At 46.7% G+C, this 26,110-nt stretch overlaps 1 protein-coding gene across 1 annotated transcript in view; it reads right to left on the bottom strand.

Annotated features, from left to right (window-relative positions):
- The window catches only part of CDK15 (cyclin dependent kinase 15), a 276,452-nt gene extending 252,806 nt beyond the window's left edge, over nt 1–23,646 (bottom strand). Inside the window, exons 1-2 of the mRNA XM_068245105.1 lie at nt 23,535–23,646; nt 12,002–12,033 (exon numbers count right to left, since the gene is read on the bottom strand). Coding sequence (XP_068101206.1) covers nt 12,002–12,033; nt 23,535–23,580 — 78 coding nt within the window. The 5' untranslated portion in view covers nt 23,581–23,646. The remainder of the gene's footprint in view (nt 1–12,001; nt 12,034–23,534) is intronic.
- Between the last annotated feature and the right edge of the window lie 2,464 nt (nt 23,647–26,110).

Raw genomic sequence — 26,110 nt, 5'->3', positions numbered from 1 at the left:
GTTACTAGCCAGACGCACTAACCAATTGCACCACAGCCAGGCTAGCTGTGACCTAACTCTACATGGCTATCTGGGGCTCTGTTGGCTCTGTTTGGACAACTGTTGAACGCAAAAGGAAAAGACATGCCTGGATGGAATTGAACCTGTAACCTTGCTGTTACCAGCCAGACACACTAACCAATTGCACCACAGCCAGGCTAGCAGTGACCTAACTCTACATGGCTATCTGGGGCTCTGTTGACTCTGTTTGGACAACTGTTGAACGCAAAAGGAAAAGACATGCCTGGATGGAATCGAACCTGTAACCTTGCTGTTACTAGCCAGACGCACTAACCAATTGCACCACAGCCAGGCTAGCTGTGACCTAACTCTACATGGCTATCTGGGGCTCTGTTGGCTCTGTTTGGACAACTGTTGAACGCAAAAGGAAAAGACATGCCTGGATGGAATTGAACCTGTAACCTTGCTGTTACCAGCCAGACACACTAACCAATTGCACCACAGCCAGCCTAGCATTTAGCACTGTGAAACCATCCTCTGCTAGGCATGATTTCATTTTTGCACCTCACTCTATCGCATGGTCCAATCACAAAGCCCTGCACCCAGCATGTGTCTCATATGACTGTCTACAAGTAAGATTTAGGTTAGCAGTCTATTTAGTGTGTGTTTGGTGGTATGGTGGTGAGCATAGCTGTCTTCCATGTGGTTGGCCTGGGTTTGATCCCTGGACATGTCATGAATGTGAGTATGGTTTTGAAGTACTACAGATCTCTAGAGAGGGAGAGAGGGAGAGAGGGAGAGAGGGAGAGAGGGAGAGAGGGAGAGAGGGAGGGAGGAGGAGCTGGCTGGCTGTGCTATTCATTTTAGGCATCTAGAGGGATAGAAACCCTTACAAACCTGAAACAGTAAAATTTCGGTTGGAGACACGAAATTCGTCATTACGGGAGTGAAATTTCGATTACGAAGGCATCTAGAGGGATAGAAACCTTTGCAAACTTTAAAATACTAAATTTCGTAATCGTAATTACGAAAATTTGCGTAATGTGCGAAAATTACGAAATTTCGATTACTGCTAAAATCGTAATTGTAGTAATTTCGCGAAATTTCGGAAATTCGTAATTAGGTCATTACGCTCATCCCTAAGCGCACGCCTTGTGCGCTGATCACGGAGAGAATTCCACAATCGTTACAGGTTCAACCAGTTATTAAATCCAAGGGTTCACATACCTTTTCCCCCTGCACTGTGAATGTTTACATCGTGTGTTCAATAAAAACATGGAAACAATTAATTATTTGTGTGGTATTAGTTTAAAGAGACTCTGAAGCCTCCAGAAAATGCAGTTTTTATGTTACAATGTTGTTAGGCATGAATGCCCCCTCTGAAACGCCGCATCCCTGCGGCTGAAATCTCAATTAATTCCCCCCCCCCCCTCCCCAAAGCACAGGGCAAAAATCCACAACTTTTCTGGTCTTGGATTTTGCTGCCCGGCGAGGAAGAGCTTTGGGCTGTAGCTCTGCCTCCATGCGCGTCAATCAGCGCTGATTGCCGCCTCTCCCCACCCCTCTCAGTGAAAGAAGACTGAGAGGTGCAGGGGAGAGGCGACGATCCGCGTTGATGACCAAGGAGCTCACACCTTAGTCTAGGAATCCTGTTATTATCTGTGTTATTATCTAGATCAGTTTCCAAGGTGTTGATGACCAAGGAGCTCACACCTTAGTCTAGGAATCCTGTTACCATCTGTATTATTATGTAGACCAGTTCCGGGGTGTTGATGATCTAGGAGCTCACACCCAAGTCTAGGCATTGTTGATTATTTGTTATGACCTAGCTGCTTTCCTGACCACTCTTCCGATCTCTGATTAGGTACTTCGCTATATCTGATACTCTGTTGCCAAACTCTGCTAGTCTTAGGATTCTGCTTCCGTCTCCTGTCTCTGTACTTTATCTGTCTGTGTGTTGACGACCTGGCCTGTCCGACCTCGAGAACTATCTTCCCTGTTGGGAGATAGTTCCCAGTACTGTCAGTGACACTTCACCTTTGGTGTCACTCACTTTCTCATCCTTCCCACTCTCAGCCTGGCTCCGCCCCTTGGGGAGCTTAAGACCAGTGGAAGGAACCTGTTCTCTGAGCAGTATCTCGTACTGCCCAGCACCCTCTACGCGGGTGCTCTCCTCAAAGTATACGGTTGCACCAAACACTCATATTACTCAGGTGTCCAGAGGTTAGAGATATATCTGATTATCAGTGATACTGCAGATCATCAATAATCGGGTATACAGGATCTTCTCAAAAAATTAGCATATTGTGATAAAGTTCATTATTTTTTGTAATGTACTGATAAACATTAGACTTTCATATATTTTAGATTCAAATACACACAACTGAAGTAGTTCAAGCCTTTTATTGTTTTAATATTGACGATTTTGGCATACAGCTCATGAAAACCTCAAATTCCTATCTCAAAAAATTAGCATATTTTATCCGACCAATAAAAGAAAAGTGTTTTTAAAACAAAAAAAGTCAACCTTCAAATAATTATGTTCAGTTATGCACTCAATACTTGGTCAGGAATCCTTTTGCAGAAATGACTGCTTCAATGTGGCGTGGCATGGGGGCAATCAGCCTGTGGCACTGCTGAGGTGTTATGGAGGCCCAGGATGCTTCGATAGCGGCCTTAAGCACATCCAGAGTGTTGGGTATTGCGTCTCTCAACTTTCTCTTCACAATATAGTACAGATTCCCTATGGGGTTCAGGTCAGGAGAGTTGGCAGGCCAATTGAGCACAGTAATACCATGGTCAGTAAACCATTAACCAGTGGTTTTGGCACTGTGAGCAGGTGCCAGGTCGTGCTGAAAAATGAAATCCAGTGGTGCTCACCGCCAGGTCATGATCACGCTTACGCGTGGATTCACGACCATTTTGACGCATTCCGCCTCGGACACGAAAATCCGTGAATAGATTTTCAACCACGAAAATCTACTTCGGCTTCGCGTGAATGCGGACAGAAATCCGCATTCACGCTCGTGAAACCCGGGGCTGAAGTCGTGGTTTGCGGAAATGCGTCAAACTATGCGGAAGTGACACATTGCAGGCCAATCAGAGTGCCCCAGCCAGGCCCTAGCAACCAATCACAGGAGGGGAGCTATGCCCTCCCCTCCTGAATATAAAGCGGCGGCCATGATGGAAAAGCTCTGTCCTTGCTACTAGACTGTGGTGCTGAGAGGATTATCTCCAGGCCATTGTTGTTTGAGCAAGTGCATTTATTGTGTTAAAAACAAAGCGTTTTTTTTGCTAACACTGCTCTTATACTGTACACAGTTAGCTAGTCAGTGAGTGATTGCTGTAGTTAGTTGTAGTCAGTGTAGTGTAGTGGGAGTGTGGGAGTCTAGTGATTATTTAACTGTGTGTAGTGCTGTGCAGGCAGGTTCAGTGCTGCAGTGTAGTGGGAGTGGGGATTATCTGTGTGTAGAGTGCAGGCAGGCAGGTTAGTGCAGCTGCAGTGTTCACTTGTATATTCCAGTGACAGTTATACACTTGTACTATTTGCAGGCAGCCAGTCACACCGCCGGCGCCGCCACTCTCTGCCAGCGCTGTTCAATTATTCTGTCAGTGACCTTGTGCCGTGCCCAGTGCCCACTGCTCGCTCGCTCGCTGGCATATGAGCATCTCATTACACAGTGTGACATCCTTGTGTGCCCACTGCATCCTTCAGTGACCTAGTTGTATATCCAGTGCCCACTGCTGTGCCCACTGCATCCTTCAGTGACCTTGTACTGTGCCCACTGCATCCTTCAGTGACCTAGTTGTATATCCAGTGCCCACTGCTGTGCCCACTGCATCCTTCAGTGACCTTGTACTGTGGCCACTGCATCCTTCAGTGACCTAGTTGTATATCCAGTGCCCACTGCTGTGCCCACTGCATCCTTCAGTGACCTTGTACTGTGCCCACTGTATCCTTCAGTGCCGTTGTACTGTGCCCACTGCATCCTTCAGTGACCTTGTACTGTGCCCACTGCATCCTTCAGTGACCTAGTTGTATATCCAGTGCCCACTGCTGTGCCCACTGCATCCTTCAGTGACCTTGTACTGTGGCCACTGCATCCTTCAGTGACCTAGTTGTATATCCAGTGCCCACTGCTGTGCCCACTGCATCCTTCAGTGACCTTGTACTGTGGCCACTGCATCCTTCAGTGACCTTGTACTGTGCCCACTGCATCCTTCAGTGACCTTGTACTGTGGCCACTGCATCCTTCAGTGACCTAGTTGTATATCCAGTGCCCACTGCTGTGCCCACTGCATCCTTCAGTGACCTTGTACTGTGGCCACTGCATCCTTCAGTGACCTAGTTGTATATCCAGTGCCCACTGCATCCTTCAGTGACCTTGTACTGTGGCCACTGCATCCTTCAGTGACCTAGTTGTATATCCAGTGCCCACTGCTGTGCCCACTGCATCCTTCAGTGACCTTGTACTGTGGCCACTGCATCCTTCAGTGACCTTGTGCTGTGCCCACTGCATCCTTCAGTGACCTTGTACTGTGCCCACTGCATCCAGTGATTCATTACTAGCAACATGTCTGGCAGGGTTTCGCGGGGTGAGAGGAAAGGGAGTTCAATTGCCTCAGCCACTTCTGGGACTGCTCCACGTCCAGGGAGAGGACGCCCAGCTGTACGTGGTCGTGATGCAGCAGAAAAGGGGGCAGCAAAGCCTGGGCCGAGTCAGCGGACGCCATTGTCCAAATATTTTAATGTTTCTGGTCCCCGTGTGGTGGTTGAGCAAATGGAACCTGACGTACTCATGGACATCATGACTTCCTCCCAGACCTCTACTGTGAGCACCACTCCAAGCAGTAGCAGCAGCAGCCAACATCCCACGCTTGTTGTGACATCCACCCCAGCACCCACTGGTCAGCAGCCCTCCCAGGATGACAGCGTTCTGTCCCTCAGTCCGGCATCTGGGAACCTGCTGATGCAAGAAGCACAGGACTTACTGGGGACTGATGTGGCAGAGATTGAGATCGGGCCACAATCACAAGCGTTGTTGAGTTCTGGTGATGAAGAAGAGGGGTCTGTGTCTGGGGATGTAGTGACAGAAGAGGAGGCGGGGGAGTCAGAGGAAGAGCTGGATTATGATGATGCTGCTGATGATGACGTTGTGGACCCTAACTATGTGCAGCCTGCTGAGTCCGTGGAAGAATGGTCAGAGCAGGATGACGAGTCACCTCGGCCTAGGCAAGGATATCGCCATATGTCAGGCAGGGGCAGGGGCATCGGCAGCAGTGGGCGTGGAGGAAGTAGACAGGACACTGCTTCAGCCGGCACCACCACCATGCAACCCCCGGCAACTACTACCACACATTGCTCCGCTGCACCCTCTGCTAGTGGGAGCCGCAGTAAATTAAAGTCACCAGTGTGAGATTGCTTTGAGGAATGTACTGATGACAAAAGGTATGCGGTGTGCAGGTTATGCAGCAAAAGATTGAGCCGTGGGAAAAGTCTGAGCAAGATGGGTACCTCATCCCTCCAGGGCCACCTGAGAAGCCGCCACTGCCGCGAGTATGCGGACTTTAAGAGGAAGCAGGCACTGCTGGCAGGGGTTCCTGAGAGCAGAAGGCCCACCACGCAGCAGCATCCTCCCTCCCTCCCTCAGGGTCGTGAATCCCCCACAGCAGCAGCAGTAGTAGCACGCAAGCGCTCTTCCACCTCGGCTGCTCAGGACACAGACATTGAGGCTGGCAGCCAGTGTTCGTCTCTCTCCTCTGTCTCCCCTGCATCCCAGCGTCGTCAGACCCTGCTGAGCGACACCTTTCAGGGTCTGACCAAGCCTCTGCCTCCAAGCCACAGGCGGATCCGCAAACTAAATGGCTTGCTGGCCAGGGCCATGGCATCACAGCTGCTTCCCTACTCCCTGGTGCAGGAGGGGAGCGCCATGCGGACGCTGCTCCAATTTGGCATCCCCGAGTGGCAAGTCCCCAGTCGCCACTATTTCAGCAGGAGCGCGATCCCAGCACTCCACAAGTTTGCTGTGGAAAACGTGGCCCGTTCCCTGGACTACTCTGTGGGCAAGCGGGTCCACGTGACCATGGACTCGTGGAGTAGCAGATTTGGGACAGGTCGCTACCTGTCCTTTACGGCCCACTGGGTGACACTGATGGAAGGGAGGGAGGACAAGAGCGCATCAGCCCAGCTAGTGGTGCCACCACGCGGGATTAGGGGGGATGCAGAAGGGTCCTGTCACGACACTCCCTCAGCACCCGGAAAGCAAGCCCGCCTCGGCAGCAGCAGCGCCAAGCCTCGGCACTGCCAAGCCCTTTTAAAATTGGTGACCCTGGGGAAGGAGAGGCTTACGGCCACCAACGTCCTGGCCGCCCTCAGGAAGCAGGAGCGGAGGTGGCTGACCCCCAGAGGCCTGGAAGTGGGGTATGTGGCAGCCGATAACGGGGCCAACCTGGTGGCAGCAGTGCAGCAGGGAAACCTCCAGCACATCCCCTGCTTGGCCCACGTGCTCAATCTTGTGGTGCAGCGCTTCTTGCGCACCTACCAGGGGATGAGCGAGCTGCTGCAGGATGCCCGGGCGGTGGTACGCTTTTTCCGCCTGTCAGCCACTGCCTCTGCACTCTTGTCCACCTTACAGCAGCAGTATGGAAGGCCACAACACCGGATGATCATCGACATGCCAGTTCGCTGGAATTCGACTCTGGCCATGTTGGAGCGGCTGTGTCAGCACAGGCTGGCTCTTAGGGCCTACATGCTAGACCCAAGTGTCCCCAGCAACCAGCAAGTCCCCATGATTACTGCCACTCAGTGGACACTGATGCAGCAAGTATGCCTGGTGCTGAGTCCCTTCCTGGAGGCAACCAAGATGGTCAGTGAGGAGCGGGCCTCTGTGTGCCAGTGGGTGCCCTTGGTTTGTCTACTGGAGCAGGCAATGGACAATTTAATTGAGCGTGGGGATGAAGCCCTGAGGCAGTTGGAAGAACAGGAGCAGATGGCAGCACAGTCCAGCTCAGAGGAGGGCTCACAGCAGGTAGTGGAAGAGTTGGAGGTCCCTAACCTGAATGAGGAGGAGGAGGAGGAGCAGAGTGCAGCAGGCGTTGTACGTGGATGGCGGTTTGAGGAGGACAACGACATGGCACAGGAAGAGGACAGGCATGCGTTATGGGACAATGGCGAGGACGAGGAAGATCTTGCTGGCAGGGCCCACTTGTTTCCCATGGCTGTGCACATGTTGCGCTGCCTTCGCAGGGACCCCCGGGTGATCCAGATGCGTTCAAGGGAGGACATCTGGATTACCTTGATGCTTGATCCCCGTCTGAAGGGGAAGCTGGGAGACTTAATGACGCCATCCACCACCGAGCAACGCACAAGGGAGTTGAAGGAGGCCCTTGTGCGCAGACTACTGGAAGCATTCCCCCAGCCTTCCACCCCCACTGTAACTGCTCTGCCAAGCCAGCAAGAGGTGCCTGCCATTGCCACTAGCAGCACAACAACAACCACCAGCAGCAGCAGCAGCAACTGGCGCCCCGGAGACCTGAAGAGCCTAAGCAAGAGCCTGTATGCAGTGCAGCAGCCCAGAACAGAGGTGCCCGCCACAGCATCCACCACCAACCAGCACAAGCAACGACTGACCACCATGGTGTCTGACTATATGGGGTCATCCAGCGGGCTCAATGACACCGACAGCCCCGTGGACCCCTTGGAGTACTGGGTCAAGAGACTGGACATCTGGAGCGAGCTTTCCCAGTACGCCCTGGAACTCCTATCCTGCCCTCCTTCCAGTGTCCTCTCAGAGAGATGCTTTAGTGCGGCCGGTGGCGTGGTCACAGAGAAGCGCTCTCGGCTCTCCCACGCCTCTGTGGACAAACTCACCTTCCTGAAAATCAACCAGGCTTGGGTGGAAGGTGAGTTCCTGGCCCCTATTGTCGGACACAGGGGGACATGAAGTGGCTGCTGCATGTGCTGTTGTTAACTATGCCTGCCTTTATAAAGACATTTACTACCTGCCTAGTGCCTACCTTGGTTAATTTTTTGGTGTTATGGTACTACTACCAGTAAGTTGCCATGGTCCTCCTTCTGAGCTGCTGAACTGACCGCCCGCTTTGTCCTCCTGACTCAGTCGCTACTACACTCTGCGTTCACACTGCCCGGGTCGCCGGGTGCATTTAATTTTTTGGCCAGCACTATGACGCTGTGCTACTACTACTGTGCTGCTGCTGCTGCTGAACTGACCGCCCGCTTTGTCCTCCTGACTCAGTCGCTACTACACTCTGCGTTCACACTGCCCGGGTCGCCGGGTGCATTTAATTTTTTGGCCAGCACTATGACGCTGTGCTACTACTACTGTGCTGCTGCTGCTGAACTGACCGCCCGCTTTGTCCTCCTGACTCAGTCGCTACTACACTCTGCGTTCACACTGCCCGGGTCGCCGGGTGCATTTAATTTTTTGGCCAGCACTATGACGCTGTGCTACTACTACTGTGCTGCTGCTGCTGAACTGACCGCCCGCTTTGTCCTCCTGACTCAGTCGCTACTACACTCTGCGTTCACACTGCCCGGGTCGCCGGGTGCATTTAATTTTTTGGCCAGCACTATGACGCTGTGCTACTACTACTGTGCTGCTGCTGCTGAACTGACCGCCCGCTTTGTCCTCCTGACTCAGTCGCTACTAAACTCTGCGTTCACACTGCCCGGGTCGCCGGGTGCATTTAATTTTTTGGCCAGCACTATGACGCTGTGCTACTACTACTGTGCTGCTGCTGCTGAACTGACCGCCCGCTTTGTCCTCCTGACTCAGTCGCTACTACACTCTGCGTTCACACTGCCCGGGTCGCCGGGTGCATTTAATTTTTTGGCCAGCACTATGACGCTGTGCTACTACTACTGTGCTGCTGCTGCTGAACTGACCGCCCGCTTTGTCCTCCTGACTCAGTCGCTACTACACTCTGCGTTCACACTGCCCGGGTCGCCGGGTGCATTTAATTTTTTGGCCAGCACTATGACGCTGCTGCTACTACTACTACTACCAGTATGTTGCCGTGGTCCTTCTGTGCTGCTGAACTGACCGCCCGCATAGACCTTCTCCTGACTCAGTCGCTACCACCACTGCACTCTGCGTTCACACTGCCCGTGTCCACTGACAACTCTGCTGCGATGTCATTGCTAATTGCTGCAAAAAAAAAAAACAAAAAAAAAAAACAAAAACCTCTCTGGAGCCTTTTTGCCGTCAGCCACTCATCCTCCTCCAGCGGTACCTTCGCCGCCAAGTGCCATTGGAACTCGCCTTCACCTCTTTGACTGCTTAACGCGTATATCCCTTTTTAAAACCACTTATTACCAATTAATAGCCCCATTTAAAGTGTTGATTTCACTTTAAAATCCATTTTCTCTAGAAAAAAATTTTTGGGGGGAATTTTTTATGTTGAAGTTATGTTGCCCCTTATCACCTCGATAATCCATGCTATTTGGGGGACTGTAGCATGTATGGGGGCTTTGTTATTAACGTTAAAAGAAAATCCGCCTCCGGGCGTGAATCCGCGCGTGATTACGCCATTCACGGGAAAAAATCCGCGTGGTTGCGTGGACGCGGACGAAAATCCGCATGCGGCGGGGCCGAATTCGGATTTTTTTTTGCAACCACGCGGATTTCCGAATTCGTGGATGAGGCACATCCGAGCATCCCTGATGAAATCTTCATCTCCATAAAGCTTTTCAGCAGATGGAAGCATGAAGTGCTCCAAAATCTCCTGATAGCTAGCTGCATTGACCCTGCCCTTGATAAAACACAGTGGACCAACACCAGCAGCTGACATGGCACCTCAGACCATCACTGACTGTGGGTACTTGACACTGGACTTCAGGCATTTTGGCATTTCTCTCTCCCCAGTCTTCCTCCAGACTCTGGCACCTTGATTTCCGAATTACATGTAAAAGTTGCTTTCATCCGAAAAAAGTACTTTGGACCACTGAGCAACAGTCCAGTGCTGCTTCTCTGTAGCCCAGGTCAGGTGCTTCTGCCACTGTTTCTGGTTCAAAAGTGGGTTCATGCTTCCATCTACTGAAAAGCTTTATGGAGATGAAGATTTCATTTTTCAGCACGACCTGGCACCTGCTCACAATGCCAAAACCACTGGTAAATGGTTTACTGACCATGGTATTACTGTGCTCAATTGGCCTGCCAACTCTCCTGACCTGAACCCCATAGGGAATCTGTAGGATATTGTGAAGAGAAAGTTGAGAGACGCAAGACCCAACACTCTGGATGAGCTTAAGGCCGCTATTGAAGCATCCTGGGCCTCCGTAACACCTCAGCAGTGCCACAGGCTGGTTGCCTCCATGCCACGCCGCATTGAAGCAGTCATTTCTGCAAAAGGATTCCCGACCAAGTATTGAGTGCATAACTGAACATAATTATTTGAAGGTTGACTTTTTTTGTTTTAAAAACACTTTTCTTTTATTGGTCGGATGAAATATGCTAATATTTTGGGTTTTCATGAGCTGTATGCCAAAATCATCAATATTAAAACAATAAAAGGCTTGAACTACTTCAGTTGTGTGTATTTGAATCTAAAATATATGAAAGTCTAATGTTTATCAGTACATTACAAAAAATAATGAACTTTATCACAATATGCTAATTTTTTGAGAAGATCCTGTATATCTGCATTCTCGGTGATACTGCAGATCACCGGTAATCAGATCCCCTCTGTGTTACACCGATCGTTACAGGCCGGCCCTGCGCTTAGTGATTTTCCTATACCTTCCACTGAAAGCTCAAACGCTCTGAAAATGGTGCAGAACCTGCATTTGCGATTGGAAAGAAAGCTCATAGCTCATATGAGAACACTCACATTAAAATACATTACTCAAGCGCTTTTAAAGCACTTTTTAAAACTGCCAGCACTCTTCGCAAGAGAAGTAGATTTCATCCTGCCCATGTCCTATCCAAAACTCTCCCTCCAAAAATCCTTAATTTTAAACAAAACAAATCTGAAGGTGGCTGTGCATCACTTGATCTGCCACCAGATCAACCATTAGATAGATTCCTCTCTAATCAAATCTGATAAGAGAGGGATCTACTGCCTGCCTATACACTGCACATACCGCTTTCCAATAGATTTCAACATGAAAGCTATTAGAAAAGATCCTGCTATCGCCCCCCCCCCCCCTAATGTGTGTGTGTGTGTGTGTGTCTATGCCCTGTTCAGTGCTGAAAGCTCCACTGTCCCACGCCAGTGTGAATCCTGGCATCCTCCACTGGCTGGCATCACCACAAGCGCCTCTACCACATGACACAGGCACATGTAGTGATGTCGCTATATGCACCAGGGTCACGTGGTGCAGGCACTCGCAGTGACAGTGGTCACCGTAAGAGGCCGCTATTCATGTGGGTTTTACAGGTGAGCCTTCATCACTGCACATTGGCATGGGGGATACACATATACACTGGGGGGATACCGGCTGGGGGTCCATCATTCATTGGGATACAGAACACCGAATTGTGTCCAAGCTACCGAGATTTTTCAGCTTTCCTGATTTATCCTCTTGACCGATTTTGGACGGGAATCAAAAGAAATATCAATCATGCGGCTATGTTGCCTCCTGATCGATGATGTTGTTGTTCAGCCTGCAATATCGAATAATGTATGGGCTCTCTGAGTTTAAAGCCACTATCAGATGGGCTTTAGATCAGGTAAACAAATGACATCTGATCTGAGTACTACTGCACAACAGAATATCCATCTGAATAATATTACCATTATCATTCTATTGACACTGTCCATCTGGAAAAAATGGTCAGTCCCGATCAGTGTATGAACAATAGAGAATTTTGATTAAGATGGACCTAGTTTTTAACAGAATTTTGTGATTTTCAATGTTCTTATAATATCTAACCTTTTTGTAATAAATAGAGAATGGAGGTCTTAATCTGATGAGACTTAAAAGAATTTAACATCCAATAACAAGCACAATAACAATTTAATACCAGGACGTTTCTCTTACCTCTTCATAGCCTGTGTGTTTCTGCTTCAGACCTATTAAATGAGAAATATGTGTTACACTTGTGTGCTCAAATACAAATGTACCAGTACATGTAACAGACTGCGCAACCAAAAGAGTTAAAGAATGGTTAGAGCCAGATTTATAGCTGAGGTTGTCATGGGAATTATGCAGAAAATAGCAAAGCCTCAAGCAGACACATGGTTTACTTATCCTGCATGGCTGTAGAACTCACATAGGATATCTAGTGATCATTCACTGTAAATTATACAGAGCATACCAAACTGCAAAGTATATTTAGGGCTCTGTAATACGCAAAACACAATGGCTACGCGCTTTTCGTAACAATTTAAGCAGTGTTTTCCAGAGCAATTTCTGGTGATTTTAAAGCGCTCCTGAATTTAATGCTAGCTATTTTTACAGCGGTAATGATTTGCGATTTCCATTTTTTAAGGGGGGGGGGGTTTCTGGGTAGTTGGATGGTGCTATTTGTGCAAAATTGCTTTGTACAAGTGATTGAAAGGCGATTTTGCAGCAATTGTATACTTTGTATTAAAAGAAATTTCTCCAAGGATGCTGGGACTTTTAGTGTGGCTGAAATTGCTCCTGTGGGTCCCGGTCCTTAAAGTTTAACTTGCACGACCTTCATGACATGCAGAGATTGGGAAGACACAGAGTGGCCGCCTACCAAGGAGCATGGACCCATCGGGATCAGGTGAGATTCACTCACAAGCTGCTCGCCTCTGCAACCTACTCTGCAGGGGGACACAGGAGAGGGGCCCATGCAGACGGTGGGAGAAATGATGTTGGCCCTCTCACTGTAGGGTACCACTAGATTCTCAGGCAAGCTATGGGGACAAAAAGAGGAGGACCACCAGGCCACCAGGGAGGGATGTCACATGGGGGTACCACTAGACCACCAGGCATGTCACATGGGAGGTACCACTAGCGTACTACCCCCTCAAACCCCCCATAAAGAAAATTGTGCGGGGGTGTCTGTAAATAATCAACACCGATTGTCAAGAACTCTATGTATGCCACAGGTGTATAGTCAAAGGCGACACCAAGACTAGGTTTGTGTGTTGTGTATGTGGTGTACATTTGATAGCTTCACTTTATGCTATAGCAATAATTATTTCAGAATGCACACACTCAGAACAGTTAGTCCAAATCTACAATCATACCAGTATTCATTCAAAAACAGCTGTTAGACAGCACATTTACAGCTACAGTAATAACAAAAATAACAGCAAATGTACATGTTGGGATCAGCACATCTGCAACCATCCACCTTACTTATGATGATGCACTGGACAGAAGCTTTCAGACACAGGGTGTTTTTGGCAAGAGGCCCACTACATTTACCTATCTTTTGTGAAGCAAAACCATCAACACAAGCTTCTAATTTTCCATTATTTTGACAGCACTACATTTGGGAAGCACCGCTGCCTGAAATGTATACTTTCATTGCTGATTCCTCTCCATAAATTGTTTGTTTTGAAAATATAAAGTGCAGTGAGGACTTGTTATTTATGTGTTATTTGTCATTATGAATTACAGAGCAAACCACAGTTTAATTCCCTTGATCTCACCTCTGTCATGTTTTGCATAATTAAATAAAATTGGGCCTGATTCACAAAGCGGTGATAACTCAGTTATCACGCCTAAAAGACTTTAGGCGTGATAACTTTTGCACCGCTGAGTTAGCACCGCTTTGTGCTCTTTATCGTGCGCAAAGTCCCGCGCGCAAAGTTTTGCGCGCACAATCGCGCAACTCCGCGCGCAGCGCCCATAGGGTTTAATGGGCGCATCGCACGCACTGCACCGTGCGCCGCGCGATTGCGTGCACAAAAGTTTGCTCGCGGAAAATTCGCGCGAGTTTATTCTTATCATGCCTAAACTGAGTTTAAGCGTGATAAAGGGCTTTTCACTGGCGTGCAAACACTTTGCATCGCTTTGTGAATCAGGCCCATAGCATCACTAATGCTCATTGTCATCTTAAGGACCTTAAGATGACAATGAGCATTAGTGATGCTATTTTATTTACTCACACTTACAATACTTTTCGTCCATAATGATCATGCTTGAGACTTTCCGATGCCCTTTCCCTGTCCAAACATGTTCTTCAACTATCTGCTGATCGGCATATTCTACCCTAAGTAAAAAAAGGTGAACTAGACAGAAGACATGGCCTCAACAGTTCACCGGCGGACAGTATCCGGCGAATTTCCGCTGTTCGCGTTCTCTGCGAACTGCGAACATATGGCGTGTTCGAACTGCCCCCTATACATCATCATGGAGCCAAACTTTGACCCCGTACCTCAAAGCAAACACATGGCAGCCAATCAGCTAGCACCCCCTCCTGGACCCCCACCAACCTATCAAAAAGCAGTTGCGGTGGCCATATTGGACTTATTCTTTGCTGGCTGCTGACTGTTAGTGAGAGCAGGGTCAGACTTGCTGCAGATAGGTAGGGAAAGCATTAGCTGGGCCTGTGTTCTTGTTCCTCTCTTGCTATAAAAGCATCCCAAACAGCCCTTTTGAGGGCTAGCACATCGGTCTCCTGTGTTTTTTGTGTGTGTGACACTCCACAGCCCACTGACACCCAGAGCTGTGTGCACACTACTGCTGTTGCTACATTAGGTTGCATGCACAGTACCATTCCAATGCATTATTATTTCACTGTATTCTGATAGTACTAATGCATTTCTCTGTGAGTGACACTCCACAGCCCACACCCAGAGCTGTGTGCACACTACTGCTATTGTTGTTGCCTCATTAAGTTGCACACACAAAACCACTCCAGTGTATTATTATTTCACTGTATTCTGATAGTACTTTTGCCCAGAACTGTGCATAATGTGATTTCTGCCCATTATGGATTAAAACCCGACTTTGCGTCAACTACGTAATTTTTGGTGGGATTTTGGCATGGATCCCGCTACACTGTCCAGGTGTTAGACCCCTTGAAACAACCATACCATCCTTGTAGCCAGAAACAGTCTTTGTAGGTTTTAAAGTTTGCCTGCCCATTGAAGTCTATGGTGGTTCGCCTGTTGCGAACATTTTCTGAAGTTCTCATTCGCTGTTCGCGAATGGAAAACTCTATGTTCGCAACATGTCTGCTAGACAGATGCCTAGGGTGATACATATTGCAGGAGGCACCACAGATTGCTTAACCACCCTGGCGTTCTGATTAAATCGCCAGGGTGGCTGCGGGAGGGTTTTTTTTAAATACAAAAAAAAACTATTTCATGCAGCCAACTGAAAGTTGGCTGCATGAAAGCCCACTAGAGGGCGCTCCGGAGGCGATCTTCCGATCGCCTCCGGCGGCAAGAGATAACACGGAAGGCCGCAATGAGCGGCCCTCCGTGTTTCGCTTCCCTCGTCGCCATGGCGACGAGCGGAGTGACGTCATGGACGTCAGCCGACGTCCTGACGTCAGCCGCCTCCGATCCAGCCCTTAGCGCTGGCCGGAACTGTTTGTTCCGGCTACGCTGGGCTCGGGCGGCTGGGGGGACCCTCTTTCGCCGCTGCACGCGGCGGATCGCCGCGCTGCAGCGGCGATCAGGCAGCACACGCGGCTGGCAAAGTGCCGGCTGCGTGTGCTGCTTTTTATTTGGTTGAAATCGGCCCAGCAGGGCCTGAGCGGCAGCCTCTGGCGGTGTTGGACGAGCTGAGCTCGTCCAGACCGCTCAGCAGGTTAAAGGGTTATTTAAGTAAAAAAAAAAAAATGTTTAACTTACCTGGGGCTTCTTGCAGCCCTTTGCAGTAATTCTGTGCCTGTACTGTTCTTCCACCACCCTGCAGCCAGCAGCGTCAACCCCGTCAAAGCTGGCCGGTCATGGCCAGTCGCAGGCTACTACGCATGCACGGCCCCGAGCCACATGCACCCTGATCACACTCCTGTGTCCAGGAGCGTTCTGCTCATGCGCAATAGCGATTTTACCATAATGTGCATGCACCGAATGCTGCCGTGCACGGGGGCGCGTCGAGGAGGCGCGTGGCCGGACAGCTTTGAGGGGGTCACCTCTGCTGGTAGAAAGGTCGCAGAAGGATGGCGTAGGCACAAGATGACTGCAGGGAGCTACAAGAAGCCCCAGGCAAGTTAAAGTACTTTTTTTTTGGACTTAAGATTTCATTTAATGGAGTTATTATACACAACTGTTAGTTCCATTAAGAATGTATATTGCATATGCATATTTCAAGCCCATTGCTCATCTTTTTGCCAGTGTATTGATACAGTAAATTCTGCAAAAATTATAGAACCAAGAATATGTTTAGGAGAAGCTACTGCCAGTAGATTATATATTAATGTTCACAATATTCAATTATTGTAGCAAAAAAAAGCTTGCATGGGGCATTAGGAATTAAAGAACCTCAAGATAGAGGCCATCTACATAATTTGAGATTCTGATAAACTGTGGAAGCAAAAAAAAATGTTAAAGCATTTAAAAATCATAAAAAAAAGGTAAAACAGTAGGTGATAGGTGATGTCTGGTCACTGGTGCTGAAAAAAAACTTGTCAAAAACAATAGAGGTTGGCCATTAATTTACTGCTCAACTGGCAGTACTGTAGAATCTTTTATAGTAAACTCCAAGGGACCTGGCAAAACAGTTAACTATATCAGATGTTTACTATATCAGAATTCGTCATACATTGTATATTCATACAGGACATGATTTGGGACCTGGGGACTGAGTTTAGGATAGCCAGAGGCTTACTATATCAAAGTTTACTATAGCAAAATTCTAGTGTACTTGCACCAGTAATGCAAACCTTATTGGGGAGGTGTTTTTTCATTTCAGTTTGATCAAGCCCTACAACATAAATCTGAGACAACAAAGTCTAAATGCCACCTGACATGTGGTGTTCATATCTCTGAGGCCTTTTGCAAAAACATCTGACGTGGATTACTGTATACAAGTTTCATGATCTCCACAAGTTTGTGGTATGTGAGGTGGTGGATCAAGTATTCGAAAAATGCTGTGATACCGTGAGTACAACTCTACCCTGCTGCCCCTGAAAAAGTGAGCATGCCCTTGACTTCTTTGGCATGCTCTTATATTCAAAGTTAAGCTTAGGTTTACGTATTGGACAGCCACCTGCAAGGGCAGATCTTAACCTAAACTCTGATGAAGACATTTTTATTGCGAAGAACTGAAAATTCTACCACTATTTAGCAGGTGGAACATTTAGCAGATACAAAGAAGAGTTGTTCATCTTCCTTGTACTCAATTTATGTTTTGGGGTGTTTTTTTTCCAGTGTTCCCTGTCACAACATGAAGCAGACTTGCCTCTCTGTACTTTATATTTAGCATATATTTACATAGTGATAAGCTGCTATTCCAGCTGAATCTGTTTCGCCATGAAAATAGCAAACCAATTTCAACAAAACTAAAGGAAATTGTGCCGTGCAGTTTTCTTGGTCATATAACACTGTAAATGGGTGTTCCATTCCAGTAGAAAATGGCAGCTTGTGCTTCCTATCAATTCATAAACCACTGTCACTTTTGAATGTTCGCAATTAATGAAAAACACTGTTGTGATTATGTAGACTGCAGTGTACTCCCTTTGTATGTTCAATCAATACTAGTCAGTGATGATTGGGAAAACCTCAAGTGTCATTATAGTAGGCTGGCTGATCAGTGATGGGTCACACAAAATGCAATAGGGATGGGCAGTGAGATGCACATTTTCATACAAATTTTATGGAAATGTATGCAGCTTAAAAATGGACCAATCAAAAGTCAAAGCAGCAGCATTTGAGAGGTCTGTTTTCAAGCTCCGGTAAAAGGGCCAGGCGCTTGCTAGCATTTATCAGAAAGAATCTTTCTGGGCTGTACTGAGTGAGAGTCTGGAATGTGCACAGTTAATCCACAATTATGTTTAGTGATCTGCTACGGTGTATCACTAAATGGCAAGCAATGAACGAGCCCATAACTTTTTTCATTACCCGAGTGCAGGACACCACTTGCTCCAGTGCCACCATCACTCCTTCTGCCCTCTTGATTGAACAATAGATGCTCCTCGTAGACGGTAAACAGAGTCGCCAACAGGATAACATTTGTTAAAAGTTTTAAAATTGCTGTGGAGGTAGCGGTGGACTCACCTCCCTTAAAGCAGACATGAAACTGTCAGTTTTCAAAAAAACATATATTTATCAACATACTCCAAAAAACAGGGGGATGCAACGCGTTTCACAGGTATATTCCTGCTTCTTCAGGCAGTAAACAATGGAGTATTTAACAGCCAGCTGTCATAAATACACCTAGTGCCTCTGTCTTTGCGCTAGGTGTATTTATGACAGCTGGTTGTTCAATACTCCATTGTTTACTGCCTGAAGAAGCAGGAATATTCCTGTGAAACGCGTTGCATCCCCCTGTTTTTTGGAGTATGTTAATAAATATATGTTTTTTTGAAAACTGACAGTTTCATGTCTGCTTTAAGGGAGGGAGTCCACCGCTGCCTCCACAGCAATTTTAAAACTTTTAGCAAATTTTATCCTCTTGGCGCCTCTGTTCATCGTCTTTGTCTACGATATCTGTGTCCACCCCTGGTGTAGGGGTGTTATACCCCTACTTTCCGATCTACAGAGAGTGACTTCTTAATCCTGAGTGGGGACAGGTCTTAAATCTCAAACAATCAAGAAAAAAGTAATTGTGTGTATGGCACAACCCAATATATGACAAATGAGCAGAGGATACTACTTTGGCAAATGTCCTTCCATCCCCCTGCAGCCTTGAATCTGCGTCTGACACACTTGTCACTCAGACGTGTGCACTGCTCAAACAATGAGAAAATCCGCAACAGCAATCCAGCTTACAAGAAAAAAAACAAAAAGCGTGCACCTTCCGTCCTGTGCAGATTTATTTGCATGTCGTGACAATTATCTCCATATCAGGCATTGCAGTACATCATTTCCATTCCAAATGTGTAATAAAGGTGATGCCAAGCATCTCTTACGTGTCCTGGCTGGTGCAAGGAGACTTGGTATAGGAGGTGGGTGTTTAGGCAGTGAGCAGTGGGGTGACGGCCGTTTCACGTCTACTGACGCTTGGTCACATGTACCACCTGCATTTACAGTGGTTGCCTAAAGGGTAACCCTGGTTTGTGAGCATTAGTACATACTATACTATATTGGGCTCTCTGTATCTTTTCTTTTAATAGATGCTCCTCAGCTGTAACCAAGCATCATGTTACCTGAACTGTCACCCTAATGATCAATCAACAATCATTAAAGAGACTCCGTAACAAAAATTGCATCCTGTTTTTTATCATCCTACTAGTTCCAAAAGCTATTCTAATGTGTTCTGCTTTACTGCAGCACTTTCTGCTATCACTATCTCTGTAATAAATCAATGTATCTTTCCCCTGTCAGACTTGTCAGCCTGTGTCTGGAAGGCTGCCAAGTTCTTCAGTGTTGTGGTTCTGCTATGAACTCACCCTTTCTGGCCCCTCTATGCACACTGCCTGTGTGTTATTTAGATTAGAGCAGCTTCTCTCTTCTCTTTTACAAGCTGTATAAATCGTCCTCTGAGCTGGCTGGGCTTTCACATACTGAAGAATTATAGACAAGGGCAAAGCTGTTTGCAGGAGAAAAACAAGCAGCCTGAAACTTCAGTGCATGAGAACTGCAGGGGGGAAGAAACACACAATGATCTCTTGAGATTCAAAAGGAAGGGTGTATACAGCCTGCTTGTGTATGGATGTATTTTCTATGTGTGGACATACTGTACATCAACCTACTTCCTGTTTTGGTGGCCATTTTGTTTGTTTATAAACAAACTTTTTTAAACTGTTTTTAACCACTTTTAATGCGGCGAGGAGCGGCGAAATAGTGACAGAGGGTAATAGGAGATGTCCCCTAACGCACTGGTATGTTTACTTTTGTGCGATTTTAACAATACAGATTCTCTTTAAGGAACATAGTTAGTAAATGTGCGGAGGAGGCTAAGGCCTCTTTCACATGGGAGGCTGAACTGTGTGCTTGTCAGGAGGTTCACCCCCTTTTTGCCAGCCACTGAGCACCTTTGGGGTATAGTTTAATGCACCCGAAAGGAAGGGTCTGCAACCACACACACATTAGCACTTGACATGGCATGCTGCGTCTGAGTACAGCCGCTTTTATCCCATCCTAACCAAGCATAAACATTACCCTGCCCCGGCCAGTGCGCAGGAGCAGTTGACAGGTGCTGAATTTACCACATTCAGCCTCCCATGTGAAAAAGCCCTAAACCTAGCTGAGGTAGCACTATTTTTACAGGAAGGAGGGCAGCAATGCAGTGCAGGAAACTGGCTGAATGATACTGAATCAACATGACAGGATGTCTGAGACTGGGTTCACACTATACCGGAGGAAAACAAAAACAGTCAGGCTGCTTTCAAACCAGAAACCAGTGTTTTTGTTGCTGTGCGATAGGGCGATTGTATTGCACCACAACATCAAAAACAGCCTTCTGAGATTACCGTGGTAATGCGCGTTAATCGCACTTCTGCCTGCAAGCCAAACAGGAAGTGAGGGTCTCTAGCGCTCACTTCTTGTGGCAGAAATACGAAGTGCACGGAAGTGTATTGACAAAATACGCTTACGCACATGCGCGACCCAAACGGCAAACAGTTTAAAATATCTGCAGCACCATAGACTTACATGACTTCCGCTCGCTGCACATCGCCGCAGGTGGTTGCCGATAACACGCTGTTGTCAGTGAGGTAAATTTGATACTTACGGTGCAGCACACCGCTGTAGATATACAAGGCCCCATAGGTTTTCATTTAGCGTTACCCTACTGTAAAAAAGGGTTAGGAAAGCTGTGCAATTAAAATGCCCAAGTGTGAAAGGGGCCTCATAACTGATGCAATGTACGATCCACCATGTCTGTCTCATTTCTTTTTCGGCTAGTTTTAGTCTCTGTTGGTGTCTGTCAGCTCGGAAAGTATATTGGACAGAGTGTCCAATATACTGTACTTTCCAATAAACTGTATTTTGAAATAGCATAAAATAAAACAAAGGAAAGTATATTGGACAGTGTCCTTCTGTACCACAATAATGTGTTAATAGTGAGGAGAGGGGAAGGAATTTCCTCTCTTCCGGTGTTCCCCAAACATGTCTGTCCGTTCTAAGCACCAGTAAAAACAAATGTCTGTCTTAACAGGCTTTTGTTGTTTCTGTTAGTCTACAGTGTTTCTGTGGTCTTCAGAAAAGTTCTGCAGGACCTAAGTCAGCTTTTCCCTACTGCATTCCCTACTGCCATTATTCCTTATAGCCGATTTCTGTTGTCTGAGTTTTGCTTGCATGGGAGCTGTGATCCTGCTGACAATGTCAGCACTAAGCACTGAACAGGGAGAACAGCTTTTCTGAACCATTTCTCTTTTATTTTCATTGTAGTCAATTGTGTAAGTCCAAAAGGGAAACAATACGTTTCTAAATTGATAGCAACTAACTACAGTATACCAGGCCCAAGAGCTTCATTTTAGTAATTTTGTCAATTCCCAAATGCAAATGACATCACAAATTTAATTCTAGCATCACCTTTGCAGAATCTTATGTGAAATGAAAACAGCAAACTTCCAAAAAACTGTCTGCAGTGCATAGTAGAATTATTAACCATTATTATTGAGCCCTGCTTAAAGTGATGATCAACCTTTGATCACTAGGCACCATTCGCGTGGTTTTCCCATATAACATAGCCTATTATTCCTCTTTCCCACTATGATGTCACAGCACTATGTTGCCTGTATGTAAGGCTGAAGCAGGAATTTACTGACATGCGCTCCTCCCAACATGAAGTCCAAAGTGATGCACATCCACAATGGAATCAGACTTCAAAGTTGACTTTACACCTTACATCACTGGCAGACGGCAAGAGGGTTATCACAGATAGTACACAATATTATTTTGAAACATAATGGAGGTAACTGAAACCTGATTTTGTCACTTGTATCTCACTTTAAAGTGAACCTGAAGCTGGCAATAAAAAGTTATATGCTCTCCTTTGTACTGTAGAGGGAAGGCTCTGGATCCCATCGAGCCTTCCCAGTCCTCTCTCCATCCTCTTGTTCCACTGAAGTCCCCCCCACTGAAAAGCCAAATACCTCTTTGCGACTCTTCATGAAGGCTTCTGAAGTACTCGCATTGCCGGGTACTTCCAAACACCAGCGGATACATACTTAGCATGCGCAGGTTCGGGCTGATGTGTACGTAGTACAGATGGATCCATCTATGGAAGCAGAAGCACTCGGGACACACCTTCAGAGGGCTTCCAAAGGCAAGTTATGTGAACAGGGACAGTCCAGAGTCTTCGCTCTACATAGGTGAGTATCTAACTTCTTTTATTGCCCGCTTAAGGTTCAACTACTGTAAATGTAAATCATTCTGATCTGTAAGTACCTAAAAATACAAGAATAATTCACAATTGACGAATGTGAAAATGAATAATGAAACTAACAAGTGATGGGTGAACTTCTTGCCGTGGTGTTCACCAGGAGGATGGCAAACATGCACACAATAGTTTGCGAATGCGCACATTTTGACTCAGATGCAGATTTGGCACACTCCATTCCGATTTGCCTTTTCAACCCAGCTAACCTTCATTTAAAGGCCGTGGTGGGCAATACAGGATTGACAAGTGCGTGTTGGCATCAGAATTTACGCATTCGCCACCTAGCATCGCTGCACCTGATGCATCAAGGCAGGAGTGAAGAAAATTGAAGTAATTGTAGCAATTGCTCACAGGAACCAATCTATGTTCAGCTGTTAAATAAAGCAAGTACAGTATTGCAATTAGTTATTTTTGCCACCTGCTCTACTTTGCTCCAGATTTCTTTGCACCTGTCTTGATAAATCAGCCCCACTGTGTATTATACAACCAATATTGACAACATAGCGACACAAGTGACTAGTCCTGAAACTTGCAAATGGGTGTATATGGATGACCGCAAAAACCTGTCACCTTAAGAGACCTTGGGGACAGGAATTCAATTTGGCAGCTTTTATTCAGGCCCTCGAGAAATGAATCAAACAGACAACAAAAACAGCACATATTTCAGCATGCAAGGAAGAGCATGGACAATGTAAAAAGGAAAATGCACTGAGAATGGTATTGCAAAGCACTGAATCTAAAGTGTCAGAGCTGATTACTGACACACACAGAACACTATATAAACAGAATAAAGGCAGCAATTGTAAAAACCATAAGCAATTCAGCAGACTGCTTTCCTTTTATCACAGCCGGTTATGGTCACAGATATGCTCAGTCATTTCATTTCTGCATTGCATACAAAGCTAAGGCCTGCAGCCAATCAATCTTTGATATATGGAAAGCGCCTACATTGAGGGTCAACTAAAGAAATGGATGATTGTTAGTGCCTCACCCTAGTAATAAAGCTGAATGATACCTGCCTCGGGCAGTATATAGCTGCAGGGTGCTTACATCAGAATGAAATGGAGAGATTCAGTGTTTTCAAGGTGGGACTCAAAACCACACTGAAAACACCTTTCTACTCAGTTATTCAGCTGTAGATATAGGCACTTACCCAAGCGACAAAAGGCCTCAGTGGCTGCTTGTCTTATATTCTGCATGATGGACACAGAGAGTGAGAGAGGAGAGAGGAAACAAAAAGGGAAAGAGAGATCGAAAGAGAGGCAGGCTGCTGTGTTCATCACTGCGCTGGCTTCCCTACACAGACACTTGGAAAAAAATACTCACAGTATACTGTATGGGCAGGCAGAGAGAAATATGAAAGATAGAATTTCTGGTATTGATCAAGGATGAACACAAATAATGATTATTTGCATTATTTAATACAGACACTTATAGATATAGATATATGAGAGTGATCATTTGTGTTGGCAAAAAGTCCACTGGTTAGCAAATCAAGATTATTTACATTCAACGTGCATGTTTTGTATATGGGGAAGGTTGGAGGAGAGGAAAGGGAAATAGCTCCATATCGCAAGGCAAAGAATGAGCATTGGATACAATTTTCAAAGCTGATACTGCAGTAATTAAAACCAATGTCTGTTCCATTTGTCGACTTCAACTGAATTCTTTTTTTTCCTTCACTGGATTTTATCTCTGCCATTTTCTACATACTTAAAGAGGAACTCCAGTGAAAATAATGTAATAAATAAGTGCTTCATTATTACAATAATGATGTATAAATTATTTAATCAGTGTTTGCCTATTGTAAAAGATTTCCTCTCCCTGATTCACATTTTGACATTTATCACATGGTGACATTTTTCCTGCTGGCAGGTGATGTCACTGGAAGTAGCTGCTGCTTGCTTTTTTGGCAGTTGGAAACAGCTGTAAACAGCTATTTCCCACAATGCAATGAGGTTCACAGGCAGGAATCTGCCAGGACCATGGTCCTCACAGTTTCTAGTGGGAGGGGTTTCACCACAATATCAGCCATACAGAACCCCCTGATGATCAGTTTGTGAAAAGGAATAGATTTCTCATGAAAAAGGGGGTATCAGCTACTGATTGGGATTAAGTTCAATTCTTGGTTATGGTCTCTCTTTAACCACCCTGGCGTTCTATTAAGATCGCCAGGGTGGCTGCGGGAGGGTTTTTTTTAAATAAAAAAAAAACTATTTCATGCAGCCAACTGAAAGTTGGCTGCATGAAAGCCCACCAGAGGGCGCTCCGGAGGCGTTCTTCTGATCGCCTCCGGCGGCCAAAAGTAACACGGAAGGCCGCAATGAGCGGCCTTCCGTGTTTTGCTTACTTCGTCGCCATGGAGACGAGCGGAGTGACGTCATGGACGTCAGCCGACGTCCTGACGTCAGCCGCCTCCGATCCAGCCCTTAGCGCTGGCCGGAACTATTTGTTCCGGCTGCGCAGGGCTCAGGCGGCTGGGGGGACCCTCTTTCGCCGCTGCTCGCGGCGGATCGCCGCAGAGCGGCGGCGATCAGGCAGCACACGCGGCTGGCAAAGTGCCGGCTGCGTGTGCTGCACTTTATTTCATTAAAATCGGCCCAGCAGGGCCTGAGCGGCACCCTCTGGCGGTAATGGACGAGCTGAGCTCGTCCATACCGCTAAGGTGGTTGTTTAGCTAATGCACATTGTCCTCTAACCTACCTGACCAGAGCTGCAGAATACACTGGACTGGTCTAATGGGAATTGTCACTCTGCTTATTATTCTAAGTAACATTTCACACTTTCTTCAGACACTACAAGGATTAACTGTTTGTCTAAGCTCCCTCCAGAGAGCTGTGTTTACACTGCTGTTGCACTGCAAGGTCAAGGACTTAAAGAGACTCTGAAGTCTCTTTTTTCCCCTTATTTTCTCATATCAGCTTGTTAAGACTTAATGCCTAAGTGAAATCGCCGCATTCCCACGGCAGATGAAAGATTTATTACTAAGGATTAGCCCTTCAAAGCTCCCGGGCTCGCCGGGCTTCACTTCCTCAATGAGGCAGAGCTTTAGGCTGTAGCTCTGCCTCCTCCGCCGTCAATCTCTGTGAATCGCCGCCTCTCCCTGCCTCTCTCAGTCTTCTTTCACAGAGAGGGGCGGGGAGGAGGCGGAGACCCGCGGAAATTGATTGCGGAGAGGCTGAGCTAAAGCTCAAAGCTCAGCCTCTCCAGGAAGAAAAGCCCTGTGAGCCAGGGCAGCATGATTTGCGACCTGCAAAGTCGTAGAACTTTGCAGGTCGCTTTCTGTGTAATAAATCACTCCTCTGCTGCAGGGATGCGGCGATTTCACTTAGGCATTTACTCTTAACAGACTGATATAAAAAATCAGTGAAAAAAAGAGACTTTAGAGTCTCTTTAAGCTAGGTTCACAGTAGGATGATGTAGTGTGACTTTACGGGGGCTTCTTAAATAGACACTTTAATGCTTAAAGTCACACTGAAATAGTAAGACTATGGAACGTTCACAGTGCATGCAGTGCGTGAGATTCAATGCACTACAGTATCCCAGTGCATTACTGCATAATGCGTGCATTAACAGAGGCAGTGAAGCATACTCTTCATTGACTGTATGTTTTACTATATGCTACCAAAACAAGACTTCCCACGTGGTAGATTCTGTACAAAATCGCAGGCATAAATGGTAGGAACTAATGATTAGTATACCAACAGTTCACATTGACACAGCTGCTAG

Source organism: Hyperolius riggenbachi, chromosome 7, assembly GCF_040937935.1.
Source record: "Hyperolius riggenbachi isolate aHypRig1 chromosome 7, aHypRig1.pri, whole genome shotgun sequence".
NCBI lineage: Eukaryota > Metazoa > Chordata > Amphibia > Anura > Hyperoliidae > Hyperolius > Hyperolius riggenbachi.
Note: the sequence above shows the minus strand (reverse complement) of the source record. Positions and strands in the feature narration are given on the sequence as shown.